At 41.4% G+C, this 26,018-nt stretch overlaps 1 protein-coding gene across 1 annotated transcript in view; it reads left to right on the forward strand.

The window, feature by feature from the left end:
• The window catches only part of LOC124711686 (phosphoglycerate kinase), a 59,930-nt gene that overhangs the window by 27,387 nt on the left and 6,525 nt on the right, over window positions 1-26,018 (forward strand). The window contains exons 6-7 of the mRNA XM_047241884.1: window positions 11,380-11,636; window positions 12,289-12,488. Of these exons, the coding sequence (XP_047097840.1) occupies window positions 11,380-11,636; window positions 12,289-12,488 (457 nt within the window). The remainder of the gene's footprint in view (window positions 1-11,379; window positions 11,637-12,288; window positions 12,489-26,018) is intronic.

Below are 26,018 nucleotides of genomic sequence, written 5' to 3' on the forward strand. Positions count from 1 at the left end.
TATCTACAGAATTCAGAGAAGTTGGTTGTTGATGAGTGGGCTTTATACTAGGTCCAGGTTGTGAAGCAGCCATTGAAATTGAGCATGGTGTTCTCAACAGCATGTTTAGCAACTGGGTTGCTAAGTGTTGGTGAGTTTGATGGTGGCCCTTCGTTCAGGTTGTCAGCTGCTTGGTGGTGATGCCCACATAAAATCCTGTGCACAATTGACAGAGTAGCTGGTGTGACATGATTGCTTTCAAGTATGGCCCTGCCTCTGGTAGAATAGGATAATCCTGTCACAAGGCTGGAGGAGGATATAGTGGGTGGGCAGGTGGATCAGACATATCTTGCTCTTGGGCCTTCCACAGAGGTTTCAACCACTGGGAAGAGATTCATAGTGGGTATGGCATAAGCATGGACAAGGATGTTGCATAGATTAGGTGGGCAGTGGATTACCACTTTCAAAGGGGTGGGAAGGACTGTGAATTGGATGTTCTTTCTGGGCATGATAACACAGTGAAAGCCCTGGCAAAAGATATGATCCAGTTGTTATAGGCTGGTAAGATACGTTGCAGAGTGCTCTTTCACAGCAGGCTTATGGAGGTTGCTACAGGATAAAGGGTGCAGGAAGTCATCTGCAGACTAGGTTTGAGGTATCGTGCTTGTCTATGAAGGCCGTAGTGAGGCCTTCAGAATACTGGGCCAAGGAATTTTTCTTGCTACAGATGCACTGGGTGGCTGACTATATGGAGTGAGTTTTTGTTGCAGAAAGGATGACAACTATCAAAGTGCAGAGGCTGTTGTGGTTAGTGGGCTTGATCTGGGCAGAGGTATGGCTGGAGTTATGAGAGAACGAGGTAAACATCCAGGAAAATAGTATGTGGGCCTGAGTAGAACCAGGTGAAACAAATGAGAGAGAGAAAGTATTAAGGGTGTGGAAGAATGAGGTCAGGGTGACTCTTTCCTGGAAGCAGATCACAAAGATATTGGCAATGAATCTGAACCATACAGAGGTTTAGGGTTTTGAGTGGTTAGGGACATTTCTTCTTGATTGCCGAGTGGTACAGGATGGTCCTCATGCCTAGCCAGCAGATTTCTTTTTATATCCTCCCCTCAAAGGAAAAGCAGTTATCGATAACTCATTAACTAATACGTAAAAGTATAAAAATAAACGTACACTTAAGAAAACAGTAGTGCCAAATGAAAGCTGAATTTAATGTATGCTTTGTGTAGATAGTAACAATTCCATCAATTTTACTGCAGTACTGTATTACTTCAATTGTGTCAAATATTCCATAACTTTCTGCAGGGTGGGCATCATTGTACCTTACCACATATGTAGATACTTTGAAAAGGTGGTGCTCACTGTGGCTAACTACAGTTTTCAATTTACCCTTCGGGGTTGGTAATGGTCTCAACTAACCAACTAATTGATGACTATTAAGTTTCACTAGATGGTAGGCAACTCACAGTGCAGTACTTTTGCCACGTTTTTATGACACGAGTTGATATTTCATGCATTGTTGGTGTTCATGGAAGTGTCATGCATTTCTCTCTGTAGTTCCTCTTTTATACAGCTGTTTTTGATAGTAATTTTAATATTTGTGTGTTGATCCTCCATAAATCTACATGCAGTACAAGGTGGAATCCAAAATTTTCGGGACTGGTGCTGCCATTTGGAAAATGGGAGTAGTAGATCTTTGCATTGCTAGGTGGCGAGAGCTGCATATTTGATGAGTCAGTTTGTGGAGTGGCATTCAGCTGGGAGGACGTGTTGCATGTCCATAGTGATTTCCGTAATACTCTGTGTCTGGTGTGTGGTGAGTTTACAATGGATCCGCGAACAGAATAGCGCTTGTGTATCAAATTCTGTGTGCATCTCGGGAAAAGTGCTACTGAGACCCTTGGAATGATTCAGCAAGTGTTTGGGGGACAGAGCATGAACCATACATGTCTGAGTGACATAGTTGGTTCAGGGTGGGCCGTACAGATGTCGAAGATGGTGCTCTCACTGGAAGGCTTGTTAGCTGCACAACGCCAGACATTGTTGCCAAACTTTAAAAATTGGTTCATATGGATCAACATCGAACCATTAAAGGCCTTGCAGGTGAAGTGAGTGTTGGTTATGTCAATAAATGTTGACTGATGAATTGGGCATGCATCGTGTTGCCGCAAAATTTGTGCCAAGGATCTTGACTGCTGATCAGAAGGTACAGCATGTTGAAGTGTGCACGGACCTTCGTCAGACTGCATATGATGATCCAACCTTCTTGTCACAGGTTATCACCGGTGACGAAAGCTGGATTTACGGTTACGACCCAGAGACAAAGCAACAATCATCCCAGTGGAAGAGCCCAGGCTCTCAAAGACCCAAAAAAGTGAGACAGGTGAAGAGCAAAGTGAAGAGCATGATCATCGTTTTCTTTGATACCAAGGGAATTGTGCACAAAGAATTTGTCCCACCCAACCAAACAGTGAATTCTGCTTACTACTGTGATGTTTTGTGACGGCGATGACAGCCCGAACTTTGGCGACAAGGGAACTGGCTGCTGCATCACAACACGCCCTGTCACACATCCTTGCTCACCATGACCTTTTTGGCAAAAAACAACATGGTGGTTGTACCCCACCCACCGCACTCGCCAGATTTGGCACCTTGAGACTTCGCACTATTCCCAAAACTGAAACTCATGTTGAAAGGCCATTGGTTCGACACTCTAGAGAGGATTCGAGAAGCATCGCTGGTGGTGTAAACACCCTCAAACAACAGGACCACCAGAAAACTTTTGACCAGTGGCAGAAGTGCTGGGACCGGTGTGTACGTGCGGATGGGAACTACTTAGAGGGTGATGGTGACCATTAGTTCAAAGGTAAGGTTTTCAACAGATGGCAGCACAAGTCCAAAAATTTTGGATAGCACCTCATATTACTTTTTATTCAAATAGAATTTTCTATACTTCAGACATATTCCTGTGTGGTTAGTGTGCTAATCTCGGTTCTTTTTCTCCGTTCAGTATGTTTCACCAAAAAAGAAAAACAGAGGAAGACTGTTACCAAATATTTCTTGATGAAATTCTTTCTAGTGACAACAGTGTTGACTTACTTAGTTCTTTCTACTCTCATGTGGCACATTTTAGAGCTCTCCATCTGACCCTGTTTGTTGCCATCTTCTTGATGTTACTCCAGGAGTGGCAAACGGCTGCCACCCCAACTTCAACAGTCCTACGCCAGGTCGACCTTGGTCTGCCTCTCCTCCTTGCTCCTTGTGGGTTCCATTCTAAAGCCTGCTTTGAAATACGCTGCTGGCCTCTTCTCAGGGTTTGTCCAGTCCATCTCCATTTCCTTTCTTTTACGGGTATCTCAGCTTTCCATAGTTGGGTGTGTTGCCATAATTCCTGGTTTGAGATAATATTTGGCCAGTGTACTTCCAGTATAGTCCTCAAACATTTGTTTATGAAGGTTTGTATTCCTGTTTTAATTTGTGCTGTCACCTTCCACGTCTCACACCAGTGAAAGAGAACAGATTTTACATGTGAGTCAAAGATTTTAAGCTTTACCTTCAACAATATTTCACAAGGTGTCCAAACTGGTTGCAGCTTTTGCCTTCTTGATCCTACTTTTGATGTCTTCTGTCGCCCCTCCAATTTTGGAAACAATATTTCCCAGATAACAAAAGCTCTCCACCTGCTCAATCTCCTTTTCTTTCACGGCTAGTACATTCTTGTTCTTACTGTTCGTCCTAAGCTCTTTACCCTTAGCCGTGTTTATTTTTAATCCAACTCTCTGAGCTTCTCTTTCCAATTCCTTAAACTTCTCACTCATATCCTTGAAAGTGTGGGACAGAAGGCAGATGTCCGCAAAGTCCAGGTCCTCCAGGCAATCATTTAGAGTCCACTGTATACTTCTCCTTTTCTCTCAGGTTACCTTCTTCATGATATCATCTAATGTCAGAAAAAACAGCAGTGGCGAAAGCAAACGACCCTGCCCTACTCCAGAATTTAAACTGACTGGTGCTGAGAGATTTCCATCATGTTTCACCTGGCAAGTATATTCTCTGTACATCATCTTAATGATAGTGATGATCTTTGGAGGTACTCTGTAACTGTGCATTGTTTTCCAGATGGCTTCATGCTGTACCCTATCAAAGGCTTTTTCAAAGTCAACAAAAGCCAGATACAAAGGAGACCAGTATTCCATAGAGTGCTTAATAACGATCCTCAAGGTGTTGATTTGGTCTGTGCATGATCTGCTTTCTCTCAAATCAGCCTGTTATTGCCTGAGCTTACTATTCATGGGCACTCTGAGACAGTTTAAAACAATCCTTGAAAATACTTTACTTGGTATTGCCAAAAGTGAGGCCACACCAGTTGTTGCACTTCTTCAGAGCTCCTTTCTTGGGCAACTTGATCAGGATTCCCTTTCTCCAATCTTTTGGGGTGGTGTCTGTATTCTAGAATTTCTTGGAACAGGGGCAGTAACATATCTGCTCTTACTTCATAGTCTGCCTTCAGGATTTGTGCCACAACACTGTCTACACCAGGTTCCTTGTTATTCTTGCAGCCTTAATGAGCCTTGATAATTTTGCTCTTGCTGAGAGGATGAGTATTGATTTGCAGTGCAGATGTTTCCTGTTGGTCTAGTTCCTCCTGCTCTTGTTCTTCTTGATGGATCAGGGTAATATTGAATACCTCATTGAAACATTCCTTCCATTGATTTAGCTCCTCCTCACTGTTGGTCAACAGTTCACCCTCTTTAGACTTCACTGGCTTACTTTCGTTAAAGCTTTTCTGGGACAGCTGTTTGGTTATGATATATAGCTCTTAAGAAATGCCCTTTCTGCTGCCTCTTGAGATTTCTGCAAGCTGTTCTACCCAATTTCTTCTATCAGTTCTTGTGCTTCTCTTCACTTGCTGATGAACTTCATTGTACCTTGCCCTCAGGCGTTGTTTTCTTAATTGCCCCTGCACTGGGATGATCAAATATCCATGGCTTCCTTCTGGTGTTCTGGAATCCTAATACCTTCTCACTGAAATTTAGGAAGGTTTTCGTGATTTTATTCCACTTCCTCTCCACTTGTGTACTAGCCTCTTCCTCACTTTGATCCTCCACCTCCAACTGACTATATGGTTTTTTTCAACTCCAGCACAAACTCTCTTTCTAACGTTCATGTTTTGAAGTTTTCTAATATTGAGTCTTTTCTGCCTGCAGTTTGCATCTTGATGACAAATAGCAGCAATCTTTAACCACTTCAGCTATTACAAGATGGTGGTCACTTCTGCAGTCAGCACCTCTTCTGTTTCACATGTCAAGAACGCCTCCACATCTGGCTAATTCCAAAATGATCGATCTGATTTTGTGTCGTGCCATCTTGTGAGAGCCATGTTATTTTATGGCAGCATTTGTGTGGGAACACCGATCCTGCAATAACCAGCCTGTTGTTTAGGCACATATCAATAAAACGCCCTGTTGTCATTTTGGACTCCAGCACCATGTTTTCCCATAACTTTCTCTAACCCTTCATTTTCACAATCAGTGTTGGCATTGAGGTCTTCCATCACAATTTTTATGTCCTTCTTTTTGATCCTGGCTAGAACTCTCCCAATTGTCCATAGAAGTTGTCCTTTTCTTGGGTGTCTGCATGTTTTGTGGGTGCATAACACTGCACAAGATATATATTTCTTACTCAGCTCTCGAATTGTACTGTAATAATATCATCTGAGATTAGCTTTCACTCTAATAAGCTTCTCCTTGCTTCTCTTGTCAGTAGTATACTCACTTCATTTTCATGGTCTTCTTTCCTCTTTCCCTGAATACGGAGGTGTCTTCCTGTCTCTCAACCCGAATTCCCCAAAACCATTCTATCACATTTCGCTCAGTCCAAGTATCACCAATTTGTATCATTCCATCTCCCTAGATACTTGTTCAAGATTTTCTTACTCAAACATCATTCTTACATTCCAAAACCTCATTCTTGTTCTTGTTTTCAAGCCAAAGGTCGTCAACAAGGTGTCCATCTGGTTTGCTCTCTTAAATGTTTCAGTAATGGTATAAAATTTTTACAAGGCAGGCTTGTTAGCCCCATGCCCAACTCACAACCTGGAGGACCAGGATTTGAATTAGATTTACTCCCCTAGGGAAGCTGGCTTCACTACACCTCAGTAGAGACCAATCTGGCTTTGGTGACCCTGCCAGTAGCTATGCTAATGCTAGCACAGCTCTCAACTTCACGGAAGCACGCAAGCCCTCCCGCCCGGCACTGAAGGTGCCTACTACAAGACAGTGTCCCCTGGGAGGGGACAACAGTGTTGACAGTGGTGAAAATGATGACAGTGACCCAACATTCACTTTTGTTGAGAGATGTAAAAACAATTGGCTCCAGTAGTAATTTCAGTGGCTGCTGCTTCATCCTTTGTATACAAATATAATTTGTCATTTCATATCAAGGCACACAAGCCATTCATAGAAGAAAATATTTGCCATGAAAGCAATAAACATCAGCTTATTCACTCGTTTAAAAAGTTTGCAGTTCAAGAAAAAACCTAGTCCAAACTGTGTGGATATGTTCAGTGTGCAAAGTACCTTCCTGCCTGAGAGCAGGCGAGAACTGCTTCGAGATACCACACAAATTAAAAGGAAGTTATACCAAAGTTGAACCACCAACTATTGAACTTGTATACTGTAATGGGGTGATGGTTAGCTGCAATGACTACATATAATGCTCATAGTTTATTGTTGTTGAGGTTGATTTTTACAAGCCTACTGTAGAAAACATACCACAATAATAAAACTAAAACTTTACAAATGGAACAAATTGGAAAAATGTAAATTATTGTTCAAGCTCCTTTAGGATAAATTTTTGTAGCGTTTACCTGCCTCTCAGAAAGTTAAGTGATAGTGTTTATAAAAAATATTTCATCATACACTGTAAATTATCTGTTCCTTAATCTAACAGTTATGCCTTTTTCATTTATGTTTCCAGCTATAATTTGTTCTTTACATACATAGAATGGGTAGTTTGGGTTTGTATATGACAAAGTTACATAGTAAAACAAAAATAAAAAATTGTCAAGAAAACTTAATTTGATCAGTGAAGCTATCAAGAATGAATTAAAGGGCAGTACACCTTCACTGTAAATTTTGAAGGTACCAGTTTCGATGTTACATTACATTGTTGTCATGCCACTCGCAAAAGTAGAGCGAATGAAATCCAATTGTGTGTGGTCATTGAAGGAGCCATAATAAGATATTCGGTGTCTACATATCTCTAATATAAACAACATGATTACTTTGTGCACTTACTGACACTTCACTGGCCCTTGCAATATTTATTCATTTTACATGCTGCAAATATGTCTTCCTCTTCTTCACTCTGCTCCACCACCAATCTCTGTGAAACTCATGTCCAATGAAAAAGTGGTTGTTGGCACCCACTGAGTTCCCAGCCAGTACTGGCATTGCTTCCTCTTCCACATGCCAGCTTCTGTCCTCAGTCTTCATCTCCTCCTCTATGGTTGCTTCTGACACTGTTACTCAGTCTCTCTATGCTGTACCTTCTGGTAAAGGCCAGGACCAGAGAGGGGTGACTGCCTGAGTTTGTACCTTCTCAGTTGCCAATTGATGACTCTACTTGGTGTCTAGGGAATGTGACCTGAGATGTGTACAATCTCCTAAGGCAGAATAGTATACCTGTGTGGAATCACCCACTCCCATCCAGAAGGCAGGAGTGCTGTATTGGAAATGCTGGCAGTCGTGGAGATCAAACTGAAATGAGTACACCAAACCTATTCAACATCCGCCCAACAAATAGAAATTGAATGAAACAAAGGAAATTATTAATTTTCCAGTTGAACTTCACTACCTAATAGTATCACACATGGAAGGCAGGTAGAGTTCAGTTAAAGTAAATCAGTTCATCATTTACCAAGGAGTGTACTCAACTGCTAGCCCAGTGATGTCATGTTCTCACATACACAATGGATCTTTACTAATAGGGGCAGTCATTGCCTTTCAGGATCAAAAATGGTTGAAATTTATACTCCTCCATGAATATATTGTTTGTGTAGAGACTTATCACGTACTAAGTTATGTGTATGGAGTTAAAACTGTCTGCCTGTCCAATACAACCTGATGTGTTGCTACTAGCAGCAACATTTCAATCATATTTGAATGTCCTGTAAAAATGCAGCCAAATGTGTAACTTTAGGCAAAGATGCACATGAGGGAGATGTGTATCACTCTCTGCAATAACTGTACAGGAGACCATGCCACTTTGTTCCGCAAATGGCCCGTGTACGTTGATGAGTGGGCTGGGTGAGGAAAAAGGTCTTCCATTCTGCTGCCCAGAAAATATTTGCTGTCAGAAAGCCTTCTGTACCATGATCGTACAGTTAAAGCTCTATTGTTGCTATGTTATGGCTAAAAAGGGGATGGCCACACAGACCTAAAGCCTCCGTTTTAGTGCTGCAGTTGTAAAATCTCGGAGTACTTAAAGTGGCATCTTTATCTACCACTACTGCACCCGCAAAACATGCTAAGAAACCTTCACTCTCATGATCCATACAAAATAATGGAAACTTAAGATGAAGTGCTCCAGAGAGAGTTTTTTTGCTTGTCTCTCACCAGTACAAGACCATTTCCCCTTCGCCCAACTTGAGATCCTTCTCGACGCAACACTGCAATGAAACATTGCCTGGCCAACCTTTACTGATCTGTGAAGAAATAATAGTGCAGGATACTCCTGCTCTGAATCCAGCAGTCCAACACATGTGAAACCAGGTTCTCTGCAGCTACCATCACTAACAAAATAGGCATCTCTCCTCCTTAAATATAAGTGTCCTCAGTCAGAATGCATGCATCAAATTGTGGAAGGCAGAACGGCAGCTGCCATTACATCACATTCCCTAGATTTACACATGCAAGAAACGAAAATATGCATTCAAGTCCACTTTGATCTTTTACACTGCAACCTGATACATTATACCCTCCTTACAGAGGAGGAAGCTCCAGCTCATGGGGGTGTGATGCTCATTCAGTACAATGTCCATACTCAGAACATTCCTTTTCATTCCTTTTAACACCCAGTTACAAGCTGTTTGTGTCAGATTTCCATTCGTGCAACCATGGCGAAGATACTGCAGCTTGTAGTTAATTTACATGTAAGACCATTTGGCACTTTCCAAAGCAGACTAGGGGCCGGCGAACAATAATTCAGCACCAGTGAGGATCAAGTAAAGTGCCTTGTGAATGTTACTGTCTCTGCCACTGAACATTCCTTATCCCGAATGTCTTCCACCAGCAATGAACCTCAATGTCCTGATGGATCAAGGAACGTCAAGATGCTGTTTGCACATGGAGACATGTTCTCCTTGTCTTTGAATGACATACCATGATAGAAAACTGTATCTGTTATAAACAAATGCAGGCAAAGGGTGTCAAATAATTGTAGGTAGTTAGCAAAAAAGTCTCTTGTATCTCTTTTGTAAATTCTTTTAACCATTTTACACCCTTGGCTGCTGTTGGAGATAAACATAGTTGTGTTGCTGGCAAGGAGGCCATCTTCCAATAGCCTGCCCAGCCACTGCAAATGATTTTGATGCTGTTGATACATCCAAACACCTTGAGTCAGTACTTCAGAGATTTTGAGTTACCATCCTGCCTTCCTTACCAGTAATTTCTACCAGCTAATGGACCAAGTGATGAAAGGGCAGCTGGTATGGTGACTTGAGTCTCAGAAATTGCAAGCAAACATCCAGTGTGACTTTTATAGGTGTATCTCTAGTTAACCATCTTGTCACCTTGTCAACCTACAGCATGGATGACTTTCTGCAGAATCGCCAGATTGTGACTGTATTTCTTTTATTTGTAAACAGTCAGAGAGACATTCTGTTGGATGGGAATCCTCTGTACAATGCGAAGATGGGCCATCTGAGAGTGCCTGCATGGTTTTATACAGAAGTTTTTCAAAGACTGGGTTTTTAATGTATGAGACAAATTGTTTCAATTGGACACTTACCAGGAGAACTGTGTACCTCTGGGCTCCACTCTGAATGTAACCTTACTTGCTGTAGCAGTCAACACCATTATCAACTGTCTCCTCTCTCTGACAGTTAAGCAATCTATTGCAGCTCTCTATGGACTTATTTGCTCAGGCAGCAACTTCAGCACAGTTTTGACCACCTCTACTCATGCAGAATAGACAAGGCTTCCACATTTCCACCCAAAAAGTTTATATGAATTTTTTACAGTGAAAGTAGTTTATTTCACACTCTCGTATCTCAGTCCTACTGCTCTTCCAGTCATCAAAACACAATATTCTTGGGTTAACACTTGATAGAAAACTTGGTCTTCCCGTACATCCTACCTGGCAGCACAGTGTGTCCATTCTTTGAATGTCAAGTGGTACCTGATTGGGAGCGGAGATGGTGTTGTGGAATTGTGGTTTATTCTTCTTGTGATGTACATTTGCTATCCATTTGGTTTGCATACGAGAACATGTCAAAAATTTATAATACAGTTACAATAATTTTTGCATTAATAAATAACAGCACTAAATAAATGACACTATAATGATATTTCTTGGGGGTATGTAACACATTGTATCCAGCTTAAATTTGCAGTTTGTTTTGCTTGAATTCATCCACTGAGTAATAACATTTCAAGGTCAGTGCCTCATATACTTTTCTGGTATTGAGGTCCATATGATTTGCATTATGTGAATCTTAGATATGTTTAAATTCAACCATTTCACTGAAACCAAGTTTCTAAGGTTCTGAGGGTACTGATCACAGATTTGAGAATTTCTTCTGAATCCAGATTTTCATCTAAGACAGAAGTAGCATCTGCAAATAGAACTGATGGGAGACTGTTTTTAATAAGTCATTAACATATAAGATATAGAACTAAGCCTAATTTGTGGCCTTTTGGTACATCCTGAGCTTTTTTTTTCCAGTCAGAATTATAATTTGCCCCATTTAAAGAGTTGCTAACTCTTTGCTTTATGTTTGATAAGTATGATTTAAGCCATTGTAGGGTAATCTGCTTATTTTTTTCTGTTGTCGTCTTCAGTCTGAAGATTGGTTTAATGCAGCTCCTTCACCTCTGAATGACTACTACAGCTTGCACCAATCTGAACATGTTTAATGTGTTCATCATAATAATTTATATACAGTGTGCAAAGTATTTGGAAACTTTAGGAAAGATGTACATGAGAAGAACTACATGGGTGGAAACAATCTCCATTGCTGCAGATCCTGTGTCCCTGCAGGTCCCCTGGTCTGAACTTCTGCTTGTTGCCTTCCCACTCCTGTATGCTTACTCCCACTTTTCCTTTTCTGTCATTTTCTGCACCATTTCGTCCCTTACAAAACCTAGTACTTACCTGTTACTTTCTGTTTCACAGATTGGGAACTCATTGTATGATGAAGATGGTGCAAACATTGTAAAAGATCTTGTAGCCAAGGCTGAGAAGAACAAAGTATTAATACACCTGCCAGTAGACTTTGTAACTGCAGATAAGTTTGCTGAAGATGCACAAGTTGGAGCTGCTACACTGGAAGAAGGCATTCCTGATGGTTGGATGGGACTAGATGTTGGTCCAAAAAGTATTGTTCTCTTCAAACAGCCTATAGGAAGGGCTAAAGTTATAGTGTGGAATGGGTGAGAACTATTTTCTTGATGAAACTGTCACTAAAGTTTTTTGTTTACACATGCATCTGTACTATACTATTTTCACTTCTGGTACTTCTAGTAGTCAGTGCTACCAGCAGATACATGTTCAGTAGTGAAACTCAGACATTGGTGAGATTTTGATGTGGAGTGAAGGGTCAGGTGTGATTTATGGGGCAGATGAACATGATATAGTGGAGATTTGGAGGGTGAAAAAGCAGTTAAGGAATGGTTCTGTAGATCCTGTATACAGGAATAAAAATATTAAAGCTAATCCATATAACATTTTTCCATAACTTTAATACACAAAACTAGAACTATGACCTTAAAACAAGAGATTTTAAACTGTGTTCAGTATTCTCTACAGCCTTCTCTCCACATTTGTTGAGACGCTTAGTACATCATTCCATTCTCCTTCTAGTTATAATTCTTCTTTCAGACCACTATAATAAACAAAATCTGACCTCTTGCTGCTCTTACCTACAGGCATTTTGCTCTCACAGCAAATACTGAATCACACAATATCTTGGCATGGATTGAAAGTAGACATATAATAAGAACATTGATTTACATTATACAAGCACTCAAATCTTGCTAATGAAAAGTAACTGAATATTGCAGTGATGTAGTGATGCTTTTTCAGCCCAGCAGGTGTGTTCGAATTTGACAACTTTTCTAAGGGAACAAAAGCAATGATGGATGCTGTTGTGGAAGCTACAGGAAGAGGCTGCATCACAATCATTGGCGGTGGTGACACTGCCACGTGTTGTGCCAAATGGGACACTGAAGACAAAGTCAGCCACGTAAGCACAGGTGGTGGTGCTAGCCTTGAGTTGCTGGAAGGTAAGTGTGAAAAAACAATAAAAGTTGTGACCCTTTCATTACCATGCTTGCTTTCAGTCATCTTTATAATCTCTGTGCGTTTTAGATGGCCACATACGTAACCTGTTTCATTCTTTTAAAAATTTAAAATCTTTTTGTCTCTTCTTTAAATCATCACTTAAATGGTTATAAACCACAGTGTGAAAGTGTACTTAAATAAGTATCGCTTCTGAATAATTGCATCAGTACGCTCAGTCCGACAAAAAACAAAATACTAAGATATTTTCTTGCAGCCAAAGTTGACTGGTTTGGACAAGAAATAAGTTCAATTAACTTTCTAAAAAAAGTTATATTCTGTTCTTAACCCAAACAGAAAGGAAATGGTGTATAATGTCATCTAAGGTTACAATTATTGTTTCAGGCAATAAAATGTAAAAAATAGGATAAATATTAAAAAATATTTGTGGGAGACTTGTCATATACTGGCAGAAGTCGCAGAGGTCGTACGTTAGTAGAATTTGCAGAGAACAACATGATGACACTTTCTTCTAGAAGAAAGCAAATATAACATGAACCTAGAAGTGACATTGACTATATTTTACCAAACAAAGAAATTGTTCAGAATGAGACTGTCCTAAATAATCAGAATGCACAGTTTTCACAGCTGGTATTTGTGTCATTACTGATATTTGTTTCATGGGCATTAGACCACAATCCAGTACACATTTCTCTGCCGAATGTTTATTTTGTCTTTCAATGCTGTGGACGTCAAAGGGTTTAATGACTCTAAAAACAGTTAAGACTTTTAAAAGCTCAGCAAGCCAAACTGTTTAAAGGAATCAACACATCACATCGGTCAATTCGTGATTTCACCAGACTGCTGCCTAAGACAAGGAGTCATACTAATGAATGCTAAGGAACTCATTGTGGGAAGAGTTGGCACTCTTTATTTCACACTAAGGCGCACAACTTCTATAATTTCAGTTCTTCTACTTGTCACAGATCAAATCAGTGAAGTACTCAGGAAACGCTGTACTGATACAGCGTTTAAATCAGCGAGAAAGGTGCACGAATATTTGGACTCTGCAAAGGCCCACCACTTGCCACATCAGGAGTATGTAAAATCCTTTACACTCACGGCCAAGTGTACATAGGAACTACAAAAATAAGCATTAATACCCCCTTTAAGGTACATGAGATCAGTTGTCACCTGGACAGGACAGATAAATCAGCAGTAAGCAGATAATAAACGAGGACCAGGAAACCACCAAATTCGTTTCTCTGACACTGTAGTTTTAGCAAGATCTAATAGTTACCACACTAGAATGTGCAGAGCGCCCATAGAAATACAGGATCATAGAAAGAATTTCAAAAGAAAAGGAGAATTGAAATTAGATGAGTTGTGTATCTTAATGCTAAATAAAACTCAGTGCCAACTCTTTCCCACTACAAGGTCCATGGCATATGTCAGTGTGACTGCGATCTTAGGCAGTGTTCTGACGATGTTATGACCCAAACATTGTGTTGTGTTGATAGCTGTAAATAGTTCAGCTTTCTAAGTTAATTACTCTTGACCTGCTTTGAGTCACTAAAGCCTGTGATGATGTCGCCAGCATTGGAAGACGAAACGTTAGGCAGATGCTTTGGACCGCAGCCTAATGCCCATAAAACGAACATCAACAGTGTCCTAAATAGTGTTTAAGTTGCAAGGGTCAGACTAGTAAGGCACAGAGTAATAGTAGATACGAAGCTAGAGTTAGTTTTCATTAGTTTTCAGCCAGAAAATCGGAAATATATGGTACGCTGACCTAAGAGTAACGGAATTAGGTAGTGTAGTGATTTTATACATTAGATTCTCATTTAGAAGGGCGGTGTACCTGTACAACCATCCACATTTAGATTTTTCATGTATTTCATAAGTCACTTTACATAAATTACGAGAGGATACCTTTGAAAAACACAAGGATGTTTCTATGTCCCATTCTTCCCCATCATTGTCAAATTGCCTGTCTGTTGATAGAACTGAAAACCTTCGTCACTTAAGTTAGAGAAGTGTACCAGATTAAATTGAGCAACAAATTAAGTATCTTGGAAAATATCAGTTACATACTTAAAGAAAGAGGTGATTAATTTATGTAGCAAACGGATTGAAAACAATAATAATATGAAAAAAAACAAAATGAAAACATTCAATAAATGTTTGTGCAGTACCAAGATAAATGTGAAATATACACTGTTAACGAGGAAAATGACATTTCTAGAAATGATGCCAGTCACTATGTCACTAGAAGTCGTTAAAGCTGGAGGCAAGTACTAAAGGAACATACAAAACTGTTTACAGAATTTCTGTGAAATCCCCAAAACGGTAACAGTGCTGTAATTGCTCTGCTGCTTTCCGAGAACAGACATGGATAAGACATAAAAATCTACAAGCTTCTGTGTAATATAGTTGTCTTCAATGAGAAGACTGGTTTTGCTGCAGCTCTCCACACTAGTCTGTCCTGTGCAACTCTCTATACATCTTTGCCTAACTACTGCAATTTGAACCTGCTTACCGGGTTCATGCATTTATTCCCCCACACTTTCCTCCATCACTAAATCAATGATTCTTTGATGCCTTGTAACAAGTTATCATTTCTCCTAATCAAGTAGTCATAAATTTTTCTTCCCAATATGATTCAGTACATCATTATTTATCTGATCTACACATTTAATCTGCAGCAGTCTTCTGCAACACCACATTTCATATTATTCTTTTCTCTTTTTGTGTGCACTTTTTATCAGCCATGTTTCACTTCCGTACAAAGGTTACACGCCTGACAAATACCTTTAGCGAAGTTTCAAAGGGAATGTTTGCCAACTGTGGAATGAAATGGGGTAGAGTAATACATTGTAAAGTGAATGGGGAGCTTTAAGGAATGAAATAGTGCAGACAACAGATGATCAAATGGGCGAAAATACAAAGACCACTAGCCATCCTTGGGAAATGCATATTGCAATTTAATTGATAAAGGGAGAGAACTTAAAATTCCAGCAAATGAAACATGCCAGAGAGAATAAAAAAAATGAGATCAACTAGAACTGCAAAATGGCAAAGCTGAAATGGCTAGAGAAGAAATGCAGAACTGTAAAAGCAGCAATGACTATGGGAAAGGTAACATTCATCCGAAGAGTTCAGAGACTGGTTTTCTTTCTGGCATAAAAATGTCAGCACAGTAACTACAGCTGCAGCTTGAGCAAACAACTGTAAAAATGGGTATACATTTGACCAATCGGTTGAGAGCTGTCAGTGTTACGTAGTGGATACGTATGGTTGTAGTATATCAGTGTTTTCGTTGTTGCAAATCACAGTGGAGTAATGGACAGAAAATCTCTAAATTAAGTGTTCCAGGCCACGACTTGATTAAAATGCAGAACATGGACAGTTCTTTGGAAAAAGGAAATCACAGATATCGAGACTGTCTTATCCATACGAATCTAACACAAAATGATGAAGCTCAGAATACATTTCTGATGGGTCACTAAGATGATGGTAGTGTGAATGTGACTTGTCAGTTGAACCTCATACCAAAGGAGGACTTTACTGAAGTTTCACATGGTTGTTTTCCAATGGAGAGAGGCTATGCAAAGCTTCTGAAGCATTAAAATCACCATCTTATCTTTTCCTCTGTTTTCCGTTAACCCAGTCTTGAAACTTTGGGGATTCACGTGTTATATATTGCCCATATGAAAATTAAAGATATATTTGGAGAGAAGGAAAATGGCTATATGAATATCAAGAGGTCAGATGGCAAGCCAGTACTAGGCAGTTGAGAGATAGCTTGAAAGATGGGAGGGAGAAGGCAATATTGCAGAAAGGAAAGAAGGAAGTAGATGAAGGTTGGATGGGGGGAGATATGACACTGCAAGAAGAATTTGCCAGTGCACTGAAAGATTAACCGAAACAAGGCACATGGAGCAGGAAATTACTCGGAATTATTGAGATCCTTCGGAGCGCCAGTCATAGCGATTACACCATCTGGTGTGCAAGGTATCTGAGACAAGTGAAATAACCTGAGAATGCTAGAAGAATGCAATAATTACAGCTCCAAAGAAGACAGCTGGTGGTAGGTGTGAATATTACTAAAATATTAGCTTAATAAGGCATGGCTGCAAAATACTGACTTGGATTATTTGTAGGAGAATGGAAAAGTTTGTAGGAACCAAGCTTGGGGAAGATCAGTCTAGGTTCCTGAGAAATTTACGAACACATGAGGTAGTACTGAGCCTGTTATTTACCTTATAGTGCACTTAAAATAAGTTGCAACTTTTGACAATTCAGTACAGAGTGAGTGCAGGGAATCGTAGTTGCCAGCGTGTGCTGAGCATGTCAGTAGGTGGAGATAATTTCACACCTACTTTAGGTCACAACCGTTAGCTGTCCGCCAGGCAAACATTCTTTGCCAGTAAAGAAACAGTACTGAACAGAGCTGTGAAATCAATCTTTTGTACAGTTATAGTGTAAGTGGAGCAATCCCAAGGGAAGAATTGTCCCTGTCCTCTTTCCCCAGACATGCAATTGGTACCAGAGCTGACTGAAATGACCATCTCTTCAATCTGTCCTTCCAGTAATCCTTCACAAATCCACGTCTCCTCAACTACCTTTTTGGTATAGCTGACAACTTCAGATCAGTCCTGTGAGGTAACATTTGCAATGGTTTTGTTGCATTTCAACCTCACTGAGTGCAAACTTTGTTTTGTTTCTTGCCACATTACCTCTCGCCTCTGCCTGATTTAAATGAGCGTGATCTGGAAGGAGCCTGATTACTCTGTGCCCTTTAGCGTTAGCCAGTTTGTCGACCTGGTAGCAGTGCTACACATTCCATTAACTCTGCCTTATTAATTCCAGGTTAAATTTGATCCAGTGGAACATATGTTTGAACCTAGAACAAAATATCTCCTTTCGTCCATTGCATTGTCATAACTTTATCCATCACTACAGAGTGGTATGGCACATTGTCCATCACTGTTGTTGAATTTGGGGAATGTTTTCCAGCAGAACATTAGAAAACCACTCCATGAAAACTTTGGTGTTTATTTCCTCATGATAGTTGCCTTGCTTCCTCGAACTGAACAGCAATAAACATTTCCGGTGAAGCCACTAGCAGAGCCAGTGTGAAGGATGATTATCCTGTAACACTTGTCTGACTGTGCTTTAGTCGTTCCTTGTGCTGTGCAGTCAGTCCACCCTTTCCTCAGCATATGGTATACATTAACAAACATCTTATCCACCTACACAATGTTAAAATAAAAAGCTCCTCATGGCATGCAGATATTGGCCTCTCCAGGCCATTATTTCACTTTTGTCAATGATAGATGTCAGAGACAAAAACTTTTCGTGCCAGAACAAACCTTCCAAAGACAATTTCAAAGGCCTGCCTACTCCCATTGAACAGCTCTGGTTGTTTGAGGCTGAAAATAATTTTACTTAAAGTGGGGTTTTCCATTCACTGATGATCTTTTCAATGCTTCCATCTTGGTTACCCGCATTTTGTAACTTCTTTTCTTGCCCAAAGTTTCAAGTAAAGAATGGCCTGGTGTTGCTCCATTATTTGCAGTACCGTGGGTCAGTGAATATTAAGCATGGCAACTGTTCTGTCCACCACTCTTGTAGCATCTACAATTGGACCACCAGTATTGCACTAGAGTTCAAAATAATTGTGCATAGAGCATACGAATTTTAAGCTTTGCTGGGGATTGTAATTCCCCTTCCAACACTAGATATCTTCGCAGCCAGTGAATGAATGTGTTCTTGGACATTTGTGAAGCTTGTGCTCAGACATGCTACTCTGTTATTAATGCAGTGCCAACACAATACACTTGTTCACAACATCTAATGACCGCAGAACACAAAATGCCATAAAATACAAACATTGATCATGACAAACATTGATATATTTAATATGTGACACAAAGCGATACTGTTTATCCATGGTGTAGCAGCATGAGTGCTTTACCAGCCAAATCGCTGGCTGTGCGATAGGGAAAGCCAGCTCACCAATGAAATCATGTCCCCTCCAGTGAGCCAAAAGTCGAGTAACAACTAATTTTAAACACATTACAGAAAGCAGACTGAGAAAACCGGAACATTTGTTCATTGGAGACTGCTGTCAACAATGTTGACAAGAATATTCTTTGAATTTCTGAAGGTATTGGGCATAAAACAGAGTTGTTCAAAACTTATACAGAAATCAGACTGCTGTTACTAGAGATGGACATGGACATGTGTAGCAGTGGTTGAGAAGTGAGTGAGAAAGGATTGAAGCCTATCTCTCATGTTATTTACTCTGCACATTGAGCAAGCAGTAAAGGAAACCAAAGAGAAACTTAGAAATAGAATTAAAGTTGGGGTAGAAGAAATGATAACTTAGGTGTTTGTAGCTGAAATTCTATTACTGGCAGATGGTGAAGGACCTGTAAGGTCAGTTGAGTGGATTGTATAGGGTATAAAAAGAGGTTATAAGCTGGATGTCAACAAAAGCAGAAACTGGTGATGAAATATAGATCTAAATCAGGTGATGCTGAGCAACTTAGCTAAGGAACTAAATAAGACAAAAGTAGTAGAAGAGTGTAGCTACTTGTGTAGCAATTTAACATGACGACAGTTAAAGTTGAGAGGATGTAAAATGCAGGGCTAAGGTTTAGATTCAGGACCATGGCAATCAGTGGTGTTTCTTTACTGCTCATAGGTTGGGACTGTTGGTTTTGTGTAGCCAGTGGGCTGGTATTTTCATGTAACCAATCACAGGTGAGAGAAGAGGCAATTTATTTCCTTCTCTTGTTTGATATTGTAAGAAATGTTTGACACATTTTTTTTCTAATATGTCATGATTTAAGAGAGGAAGTTAGATTGAGACCTAATAGCAAAATTGAAATTGCTGTGAGTGAAAAGAGCATCATTATAAATTTATAGTCTTGGTTGTGACAAATATTTGACTGTTTCTTTGACTGTATTAAGACTTACAAGGCTGTAGTGTAATGGCCTGAAAATGTGACAATGTTTCATCATCTCTTACTTCAAAACATGTCTTCTGTCACTGCTCTTTCATTGGAAGTGTAGAACCAGCAGTTGACAAACTCCCTTTCATTTCTATGATGCCTCACAGTGAGTGCTGATGATAATACTACTTGAAACACATGTGAGTGTGCCACTGGCACTGAGCTATACTTTCACCAAAATGCAGATGCAATAGCAAGAGAAGCATTTCTGAAAGAGAGAAATTTAGCATTGAATATAAATTTGTGTTAGGAAGTCTTTTCTGGTGGTATATGTCTGGTGTATAAGTGAAACATGCATGATACAATTCATACAAGAACAGAAGTAAAAAAATCCTGGCAGATTAAAACTATGTACTGGGCCAAAACTTGAAGTCGGGGGACCATTACCTTTCATGGGCAAGTGCTCCACTGACTGAGCTACCCAAGCATGACTCGCAACATGTCCTCACATCTGTACTTCTGCCAGCACCACGTCTCCTACCTTCCAAACTTCTGTTTCAAGTTCTGCAAACCTTGCAGGACAAGCACTTCTGGAAGAAATTGCAGATACTTTGCTTAGCCACAGCCAGGGGGGAGAAGAATAGAAGCTTCTGAAATGTGATACTTAATAATACTGAAGATGTAGATCCAATAACTGACAGAGGTTCTGTATTGATTTGTGTAGAAAAGAATTTACAGAAGCTGTTAGTTACAACAAAGATTTGATTGATAGTTTACATTCTGAGGTATCAAGGAATGGTCAATTTGTCCATGGAGAAAAGTGTTGGGATGATGGGAAAGGGAGGAAGTAAATTGTAGAGAGAAACAAAGACATAATTGCAGTGAGCAATAGAGGTTGAAGTAGTTCTGCAGAGGTAAAGATGCTTTCACAAGATAGATTGGCATGGAGGGCTGTTTCAAACCAGTCTTTGGACCAACAAGGAGGAGGATGACAAAGAGCAAGAGACACTGTGACAGGAAACCTAAGTTAGTCTGGCAGAAATCTTCAATTGTCATTCCTTAATTTCTTCATTGTAGGTTCATCATTGTGAATGGTTTGCACTGTTATCGTGTTTCATGATTGCTTCTTCAGATCCCATTTGTACAAAAATCTTTATTGCATTTCAGTGCATTTAATACAACTCTCGCACAGAGATTCATTACAGAAGAGTGTTTCTTTGCAACTCTGTTATTAGTGTAGGATGAGAACTACTTTCTCAGATGAGTTTTAGGACTTGACTGTGAATGTTTCAACAGTTAACTCTATTCTAATATATTCTCTCTGTGTGGGTTTTAGCAGTTGATTGGAGATAGTAGGTTGTCATCTGGGGATACCAGTACCAGAATTTCGTGTAGCGTAAGAAAACAAACTAGGACAGTATTTTGAAAAGGATAGACTGCTGCTCACCATATAGTGGAGATGTTGAGTCGCAGGTGGGCGCAACAAAAAGAATACTAAACAAGTGAGCTTTCAGCCAAAAGACCTTATTCTGACTCAGAAAAAACGCACTCTTGCACACACGCATACGCGCGTGCACCCACACACACAACCACTGCCTCTGTCTGATGAGGCCAGACTGCAAGCAACAATACTTGATGGGAGAAGCTGCAGTGTGGTTGATGAGGGTAAGGAGGAGGTTGGAGTAGGGAGGGAAAGCAGGGTAGGGGTGGAGGATGGTAAAGTGCTGGCTGTGGGAGCATGCGGGGTCGAGGTGGGGAGAGAGTAGGGAAGCTAAGCACAGCCAGGAGGTAAGATGGGGTGGGGGGGGGGAGGGGGAGGATAGAAAGACAGTAGGTGCATTGGTGGAATAGAAGGCTGTGTAGTGCTAAGAGTGGGAACAGGGAAGGGGATAGTAGATGAAGAACAGGGGCTATTGAAGGTTGAGGGCAGGAGAGTTACAGAAATGTTGGATATATTGCAGGGAGAGTTCCCACTTGTGCAATTCAGATGGCACAGGCTGTGAAGCAGTCATTGAAATGAGTAATGTTGTTTTGGGACATTGTGTTGGACAGCATGCTCAGCAACTGGGTGGTCCTGCTGTTTCTGGGCCACAGTTTGCCGGTGGCAATTCATGTGGACAGACAGCTTGTTGGTTGTTGTGCCCATGTGCAATGCAGCACTGTGGTTGCAGCTTAGCTTGTAGATCATGTGATTGGTTTCATGAGTAGTCCTGGCTTTGATAGGATAGGCAACACTTGTGACTGGATTGGAATAAGTGGTGGGAGGATGTATGGGACAGGTCTTGCAGCTAGGTTTATTACAGAAATATGTGCCATGAAGCAAAAGGTTGGGAGCAGGGGTATGCAGGAAAGAATGAGGATATTGTGTAGGCTCAGTGGGTGGTGGAATACCCCTATAGGAGGGATGGGAAGGATAGTGGGTAGGACATCCCTCATATCACGGCACAATGAGAGGTAGCTGAAACACTGGCAGTGAATGTGATTCAGTTGCTCTAGCCTTGGGTGGTACTGACTCACGGGGGGAATGCTCCTCTATGACTGGATGGTGGAAATTTGGGAGGTGGTGAGTGATTGGAGAGACAAGGCACAGGAGATCTGTTTTTGTACAAAGTTAGGAGGGTAATTGCAGTATGTGAAGGCCCCAGTGAGACACTAGGTGTATTTTGATGGCCACGTGTGGCTAGTAGGCTGTATGGAATGGGTGTGCAATGGGTGGCAACTGTTGACACAGAGAATTTGCTGGTGGTTTGTAGGTTTGATATGGATTGGTAGGTTTCATATGGGCCGAGATACTGATATAGCTGTATTTGAGGAAGAGCTAAACATCTAGGAAGGGGGCTTGTGTTGAGGAGGACCAGCTGAATTGAATGGGGAAGGTGGTGTTAAGGTTCTGGAGGAATGTGGATAGTGTGTCCTCACCCGTGATCCAGATCATGAAGATATCATCAGTTAATCTGAGCCAGGTGAAGGATTCCGGATTCTGGCTGAATAGGAAGGATTCCTCTATACCACCCATGAACAGGTTGCCATTGGGTGGTATCACGATGGTGCCCCTTGCTGCAGTACCCCAGGTTTGTTTGTAGGTGATGCTTTCGAAGGAGAAGTAAATGTGGGTGAGGATGTAGTTGATCATGGTAACCAGGAAGGAGGTTGTAGGTTTAGAATCCTTCAGGTGTTGGGCAAGGTAGTGTTCAAAAGCAGAGCTAGTTACATGGCTGCTTTCACAGTGGCCTGGCCCCTGATGGACTACGATAAGCCTGTGACAGGATTGGAATAGTAAATGCTGGGTGGGTGGATTGGGCAGGTTTTGCACCTGGGCATTCCACTGGCATATGTTCTTTGTGGTAAGGGGCTGGGATTGGGAGTGACATAGGGATGGTCTAGGATGTTGTGGAGGTTGGGTGGTCGACAGAAGATGACTTTAGGAGGGATGGGAAGTATCTCTAGTAGGATGTCCCTCATTTCAAGGCATGATGATTGGTAATCAAAGCTCTGGCAAGGATGTGGTTCACTTGTTCCAATCCAGCATGGTACTGAGTGATGGAGATACTCTTTTGTGGCTGGTTATTGGGATGGTGGTTGTGAGGGGTATACAATTTCAAACAAACAATTATGATTTGTAAACATTAATGGTCAAACACTTAAGTTAACACAGTCTAAAATTTCTTGCAGTCCAGCTGGATGAAAAATTAAAATGGAGTCAACATGTAGCTAAACTGATCAACAAGCTTAGTTCAGCTTGGTTTGTTCTTAGAAGTACCTCTCATTGTGTTGTCTAAAGAGAAGGGGCCTGCTTAATTTTGCATACTGTCGCTCCTTATTGCATTGTGGAATTGTCTTCTGGAGCGGTGCAACCAAATTAAATGAAGTATTTATCAGAAGCAGAAACAGTTATAGCATTGTGTAACGTAGATAACCAAACATCTTGTGGGTCTCTTTATCTTGGAATTCTTAGTCACTTTCCATCATAATTAACTGCTTATTGATTTTTTTGTTGCTGATAATAATCAGTTTCAGTTGAACTGTAGTTTCTGCACGGTTAAAATAAGGCACAAAAATGATTTTCATGTATGTTTTGCCTCCCTGTCTGTGGTTCACAGTGGAGTTATGTACTATGGTGCAAAGGTATTCAACAAGCTCCCATCTTCCATATTTTTCCATATTTTTCTTTCTTCTACACACACACACACACACACACACACACACACACACACAATTTGCCTGTATGTTCTGGCTAATCTCAGAAACTACTGTAGGAATTTTTATATGGTTCTCACAAATACATAGACTGCTTAATGAGGAAGGTTTTCAAATATAAACATTTCAAGCAAAAGGGCTGAACTATGATGATTGTCAATTAAGTTGTGCTTCCTGAGAACTTTCCTGCAGTGCACTGCTTTAATTGTCATGAGAGTGATGATATTCAGTTGCCTACCATTGTTCTCTGAATTTTAATAACAACTCCACACAGTGGTGTGTAAACAAACTTACCTCTATGCCAGACAAGTTGTCTGGCAGTACACACGTTGTGCTACCCTTAAAAACCTGGGATGGGTTGCTAGTCTAACATAAAGCAAGATATTAGGACTTCCAATCAGTTCAGAAGAAAATTAAAGCTGTTCTTCCTACAAATTATATGAATAAGTAGATTCAAAAATTGAAAAGTTCTGTTAGCTACAAGGCAAGTAGCATTGTTCATTGTAAATCTGCTTTACAAATAGTAATATACTGTGAACTGTACTCAACTTACATAAGTGGGTAACTATGTTCTTTGAAAAATATTAATGTAATAAAGTAAATATTCAGCTTCTAGTAGGAGATAAAGTGCAGTTATTTAGTATAAATGAGTTAACAGCTTTTTTCAAAGTAGCAGCTCCCTTGCTAAATTATTTGATCAAATTTAGCTGGCATAATCACGAATAATGTTAACCAGTGCAGTGGTAGTTTAATACAATATACAGATAGTTCCAGTAATTTGCTAGTCTTTCATTAATGTACACTCCTGGAAATTGAAATAAGAACACCGTGAATTCATTGTCCCAGGAAGGGGAAACTTTATTGACACATTCCTGGGGTCAGATACATCACATGATCACACTGACAGAACCACAGGCACATAGACACAGGCAACAGAGCATGCACAATGTCGGTACTAGTACAGTGTATATCCACCTTTCGCAGCAATGCAGGCTGCTATTCTCCCATGGAGATGATCGTAGAGATGCTGGATGTAGTCCTGTGGAACGGCTTGCCATGCCATTTCCACCTGGCGCCTCAGTTGGACCAGCGTTCGTGCTGGACGTGCAGACCGTGTGAGACGACGCTTCATCCAGTCCCAAACATGCTCAATGGGGGACAGATCCGGAGATCTTGCTGGCCAGGGTAGTTGACTTACACCTTCTAGAGCACGTTGGGTGGCACGGGATACATGCGGACGTGCATTGTCCTGTTGGAACAGCAAGTTCCCTTGCCGGTCTAGGAATGGTAGAACGATGGGTTCGATGACGGTTTGGATGTACCGTGCACTATTCAGTGTCCCCTCGACGATCACCAGTGGTGTACGGCCAGTGTAGGAGATCGCTCCCCACACCATGATGCCGGGTGTTGGCCCTGTGTGCCTCGGTCGTATGCAGTCCTGATTGTGGCGCTCACCTGCACGGCGCCAAACACGCATACGACCATCATTGGCACCAAGGCAGAAGCGACACTCATCGCTGAAGACGACACGTCTCCATTCGTCCCTCCATTCACGCCTGTCGCGACACCACTGGAGGCGGGCTGCACGATGTTGGAGCGTGAGCGGAAGACGGCCTAACGGTGTGCGAGACCGTAGCCCAGCTTCATGGAGATGGTTGCGAATGGTCCTCGCCGATACCCCAGGAGCAACAGTGTCCCTAATTTGCTGGGAAGTGGCGGTGCGGTCCCCTACGGCACTGCGTAGGATCCTACGATCTTGGCGTGCATCCGTGCGTCGCTGCGGTCCGGTCCCAGGTCGACGGGCACGTGCACCTTCCGCTGACCACTGGCGACATCGATGTACTGTGGAGACCTCACGCCCCACGTGTTGAGCAATTCGGCGGTACGTCCACCCGGCCTCCCGCATGCCCACTATACGCCCTCGCTCAAAGTCCGTCAACTGCACATACGGTTCACATCCACGCTGTCGCGGCATGCTACCAGTGTTAAAGACTGCGATGGAGCTCCGTATGCCACGGCAAACTGGCTGACACTGACGGCGGCGGTGCACAAATGCTGCGCAGCTAGCGCCATTCGACGGCCAACACCGCGGTTCCTGGTGTGTCCGCTGTGCCGTGCGTGTGATCATTGCTTGTACAGACCTCTCGCAGTGTCCGGAGCAAGTATGGTGGGTCTGACACACCGGTGTCAATGTGTTCTTTTTTCCATTTCCAGGAGTGTATATATTGACACATTCCACATCCTTGAAGACTGCCGTGCCAGCACTAATTACACAAAGCCACAGGTGTAATCCACTTGTGGCAGCCACCAAGTCTGTCATTGCTACTAAGTTTTTCATGGCAGAGTCCTTGCATAAAACTTTCTTGGTTTACTTGC

The sequence above is a fragment of the Schistocerca piceifrons genome, chromosome 8, assembly GCF_021461385.2.
Source record: "Schistocerca piceifrons isolate TAMUIC-IGC-003096 chromosome 8, iqSchPice1.1, whole genome shotgun sequence".
NCBI classification, from domain to species: Eukaryota; Metazoa; Arthropoda; class Insecta; order Orthoptera; family Acrididae; genus Schistocerca; species Schistocerca piceifrons.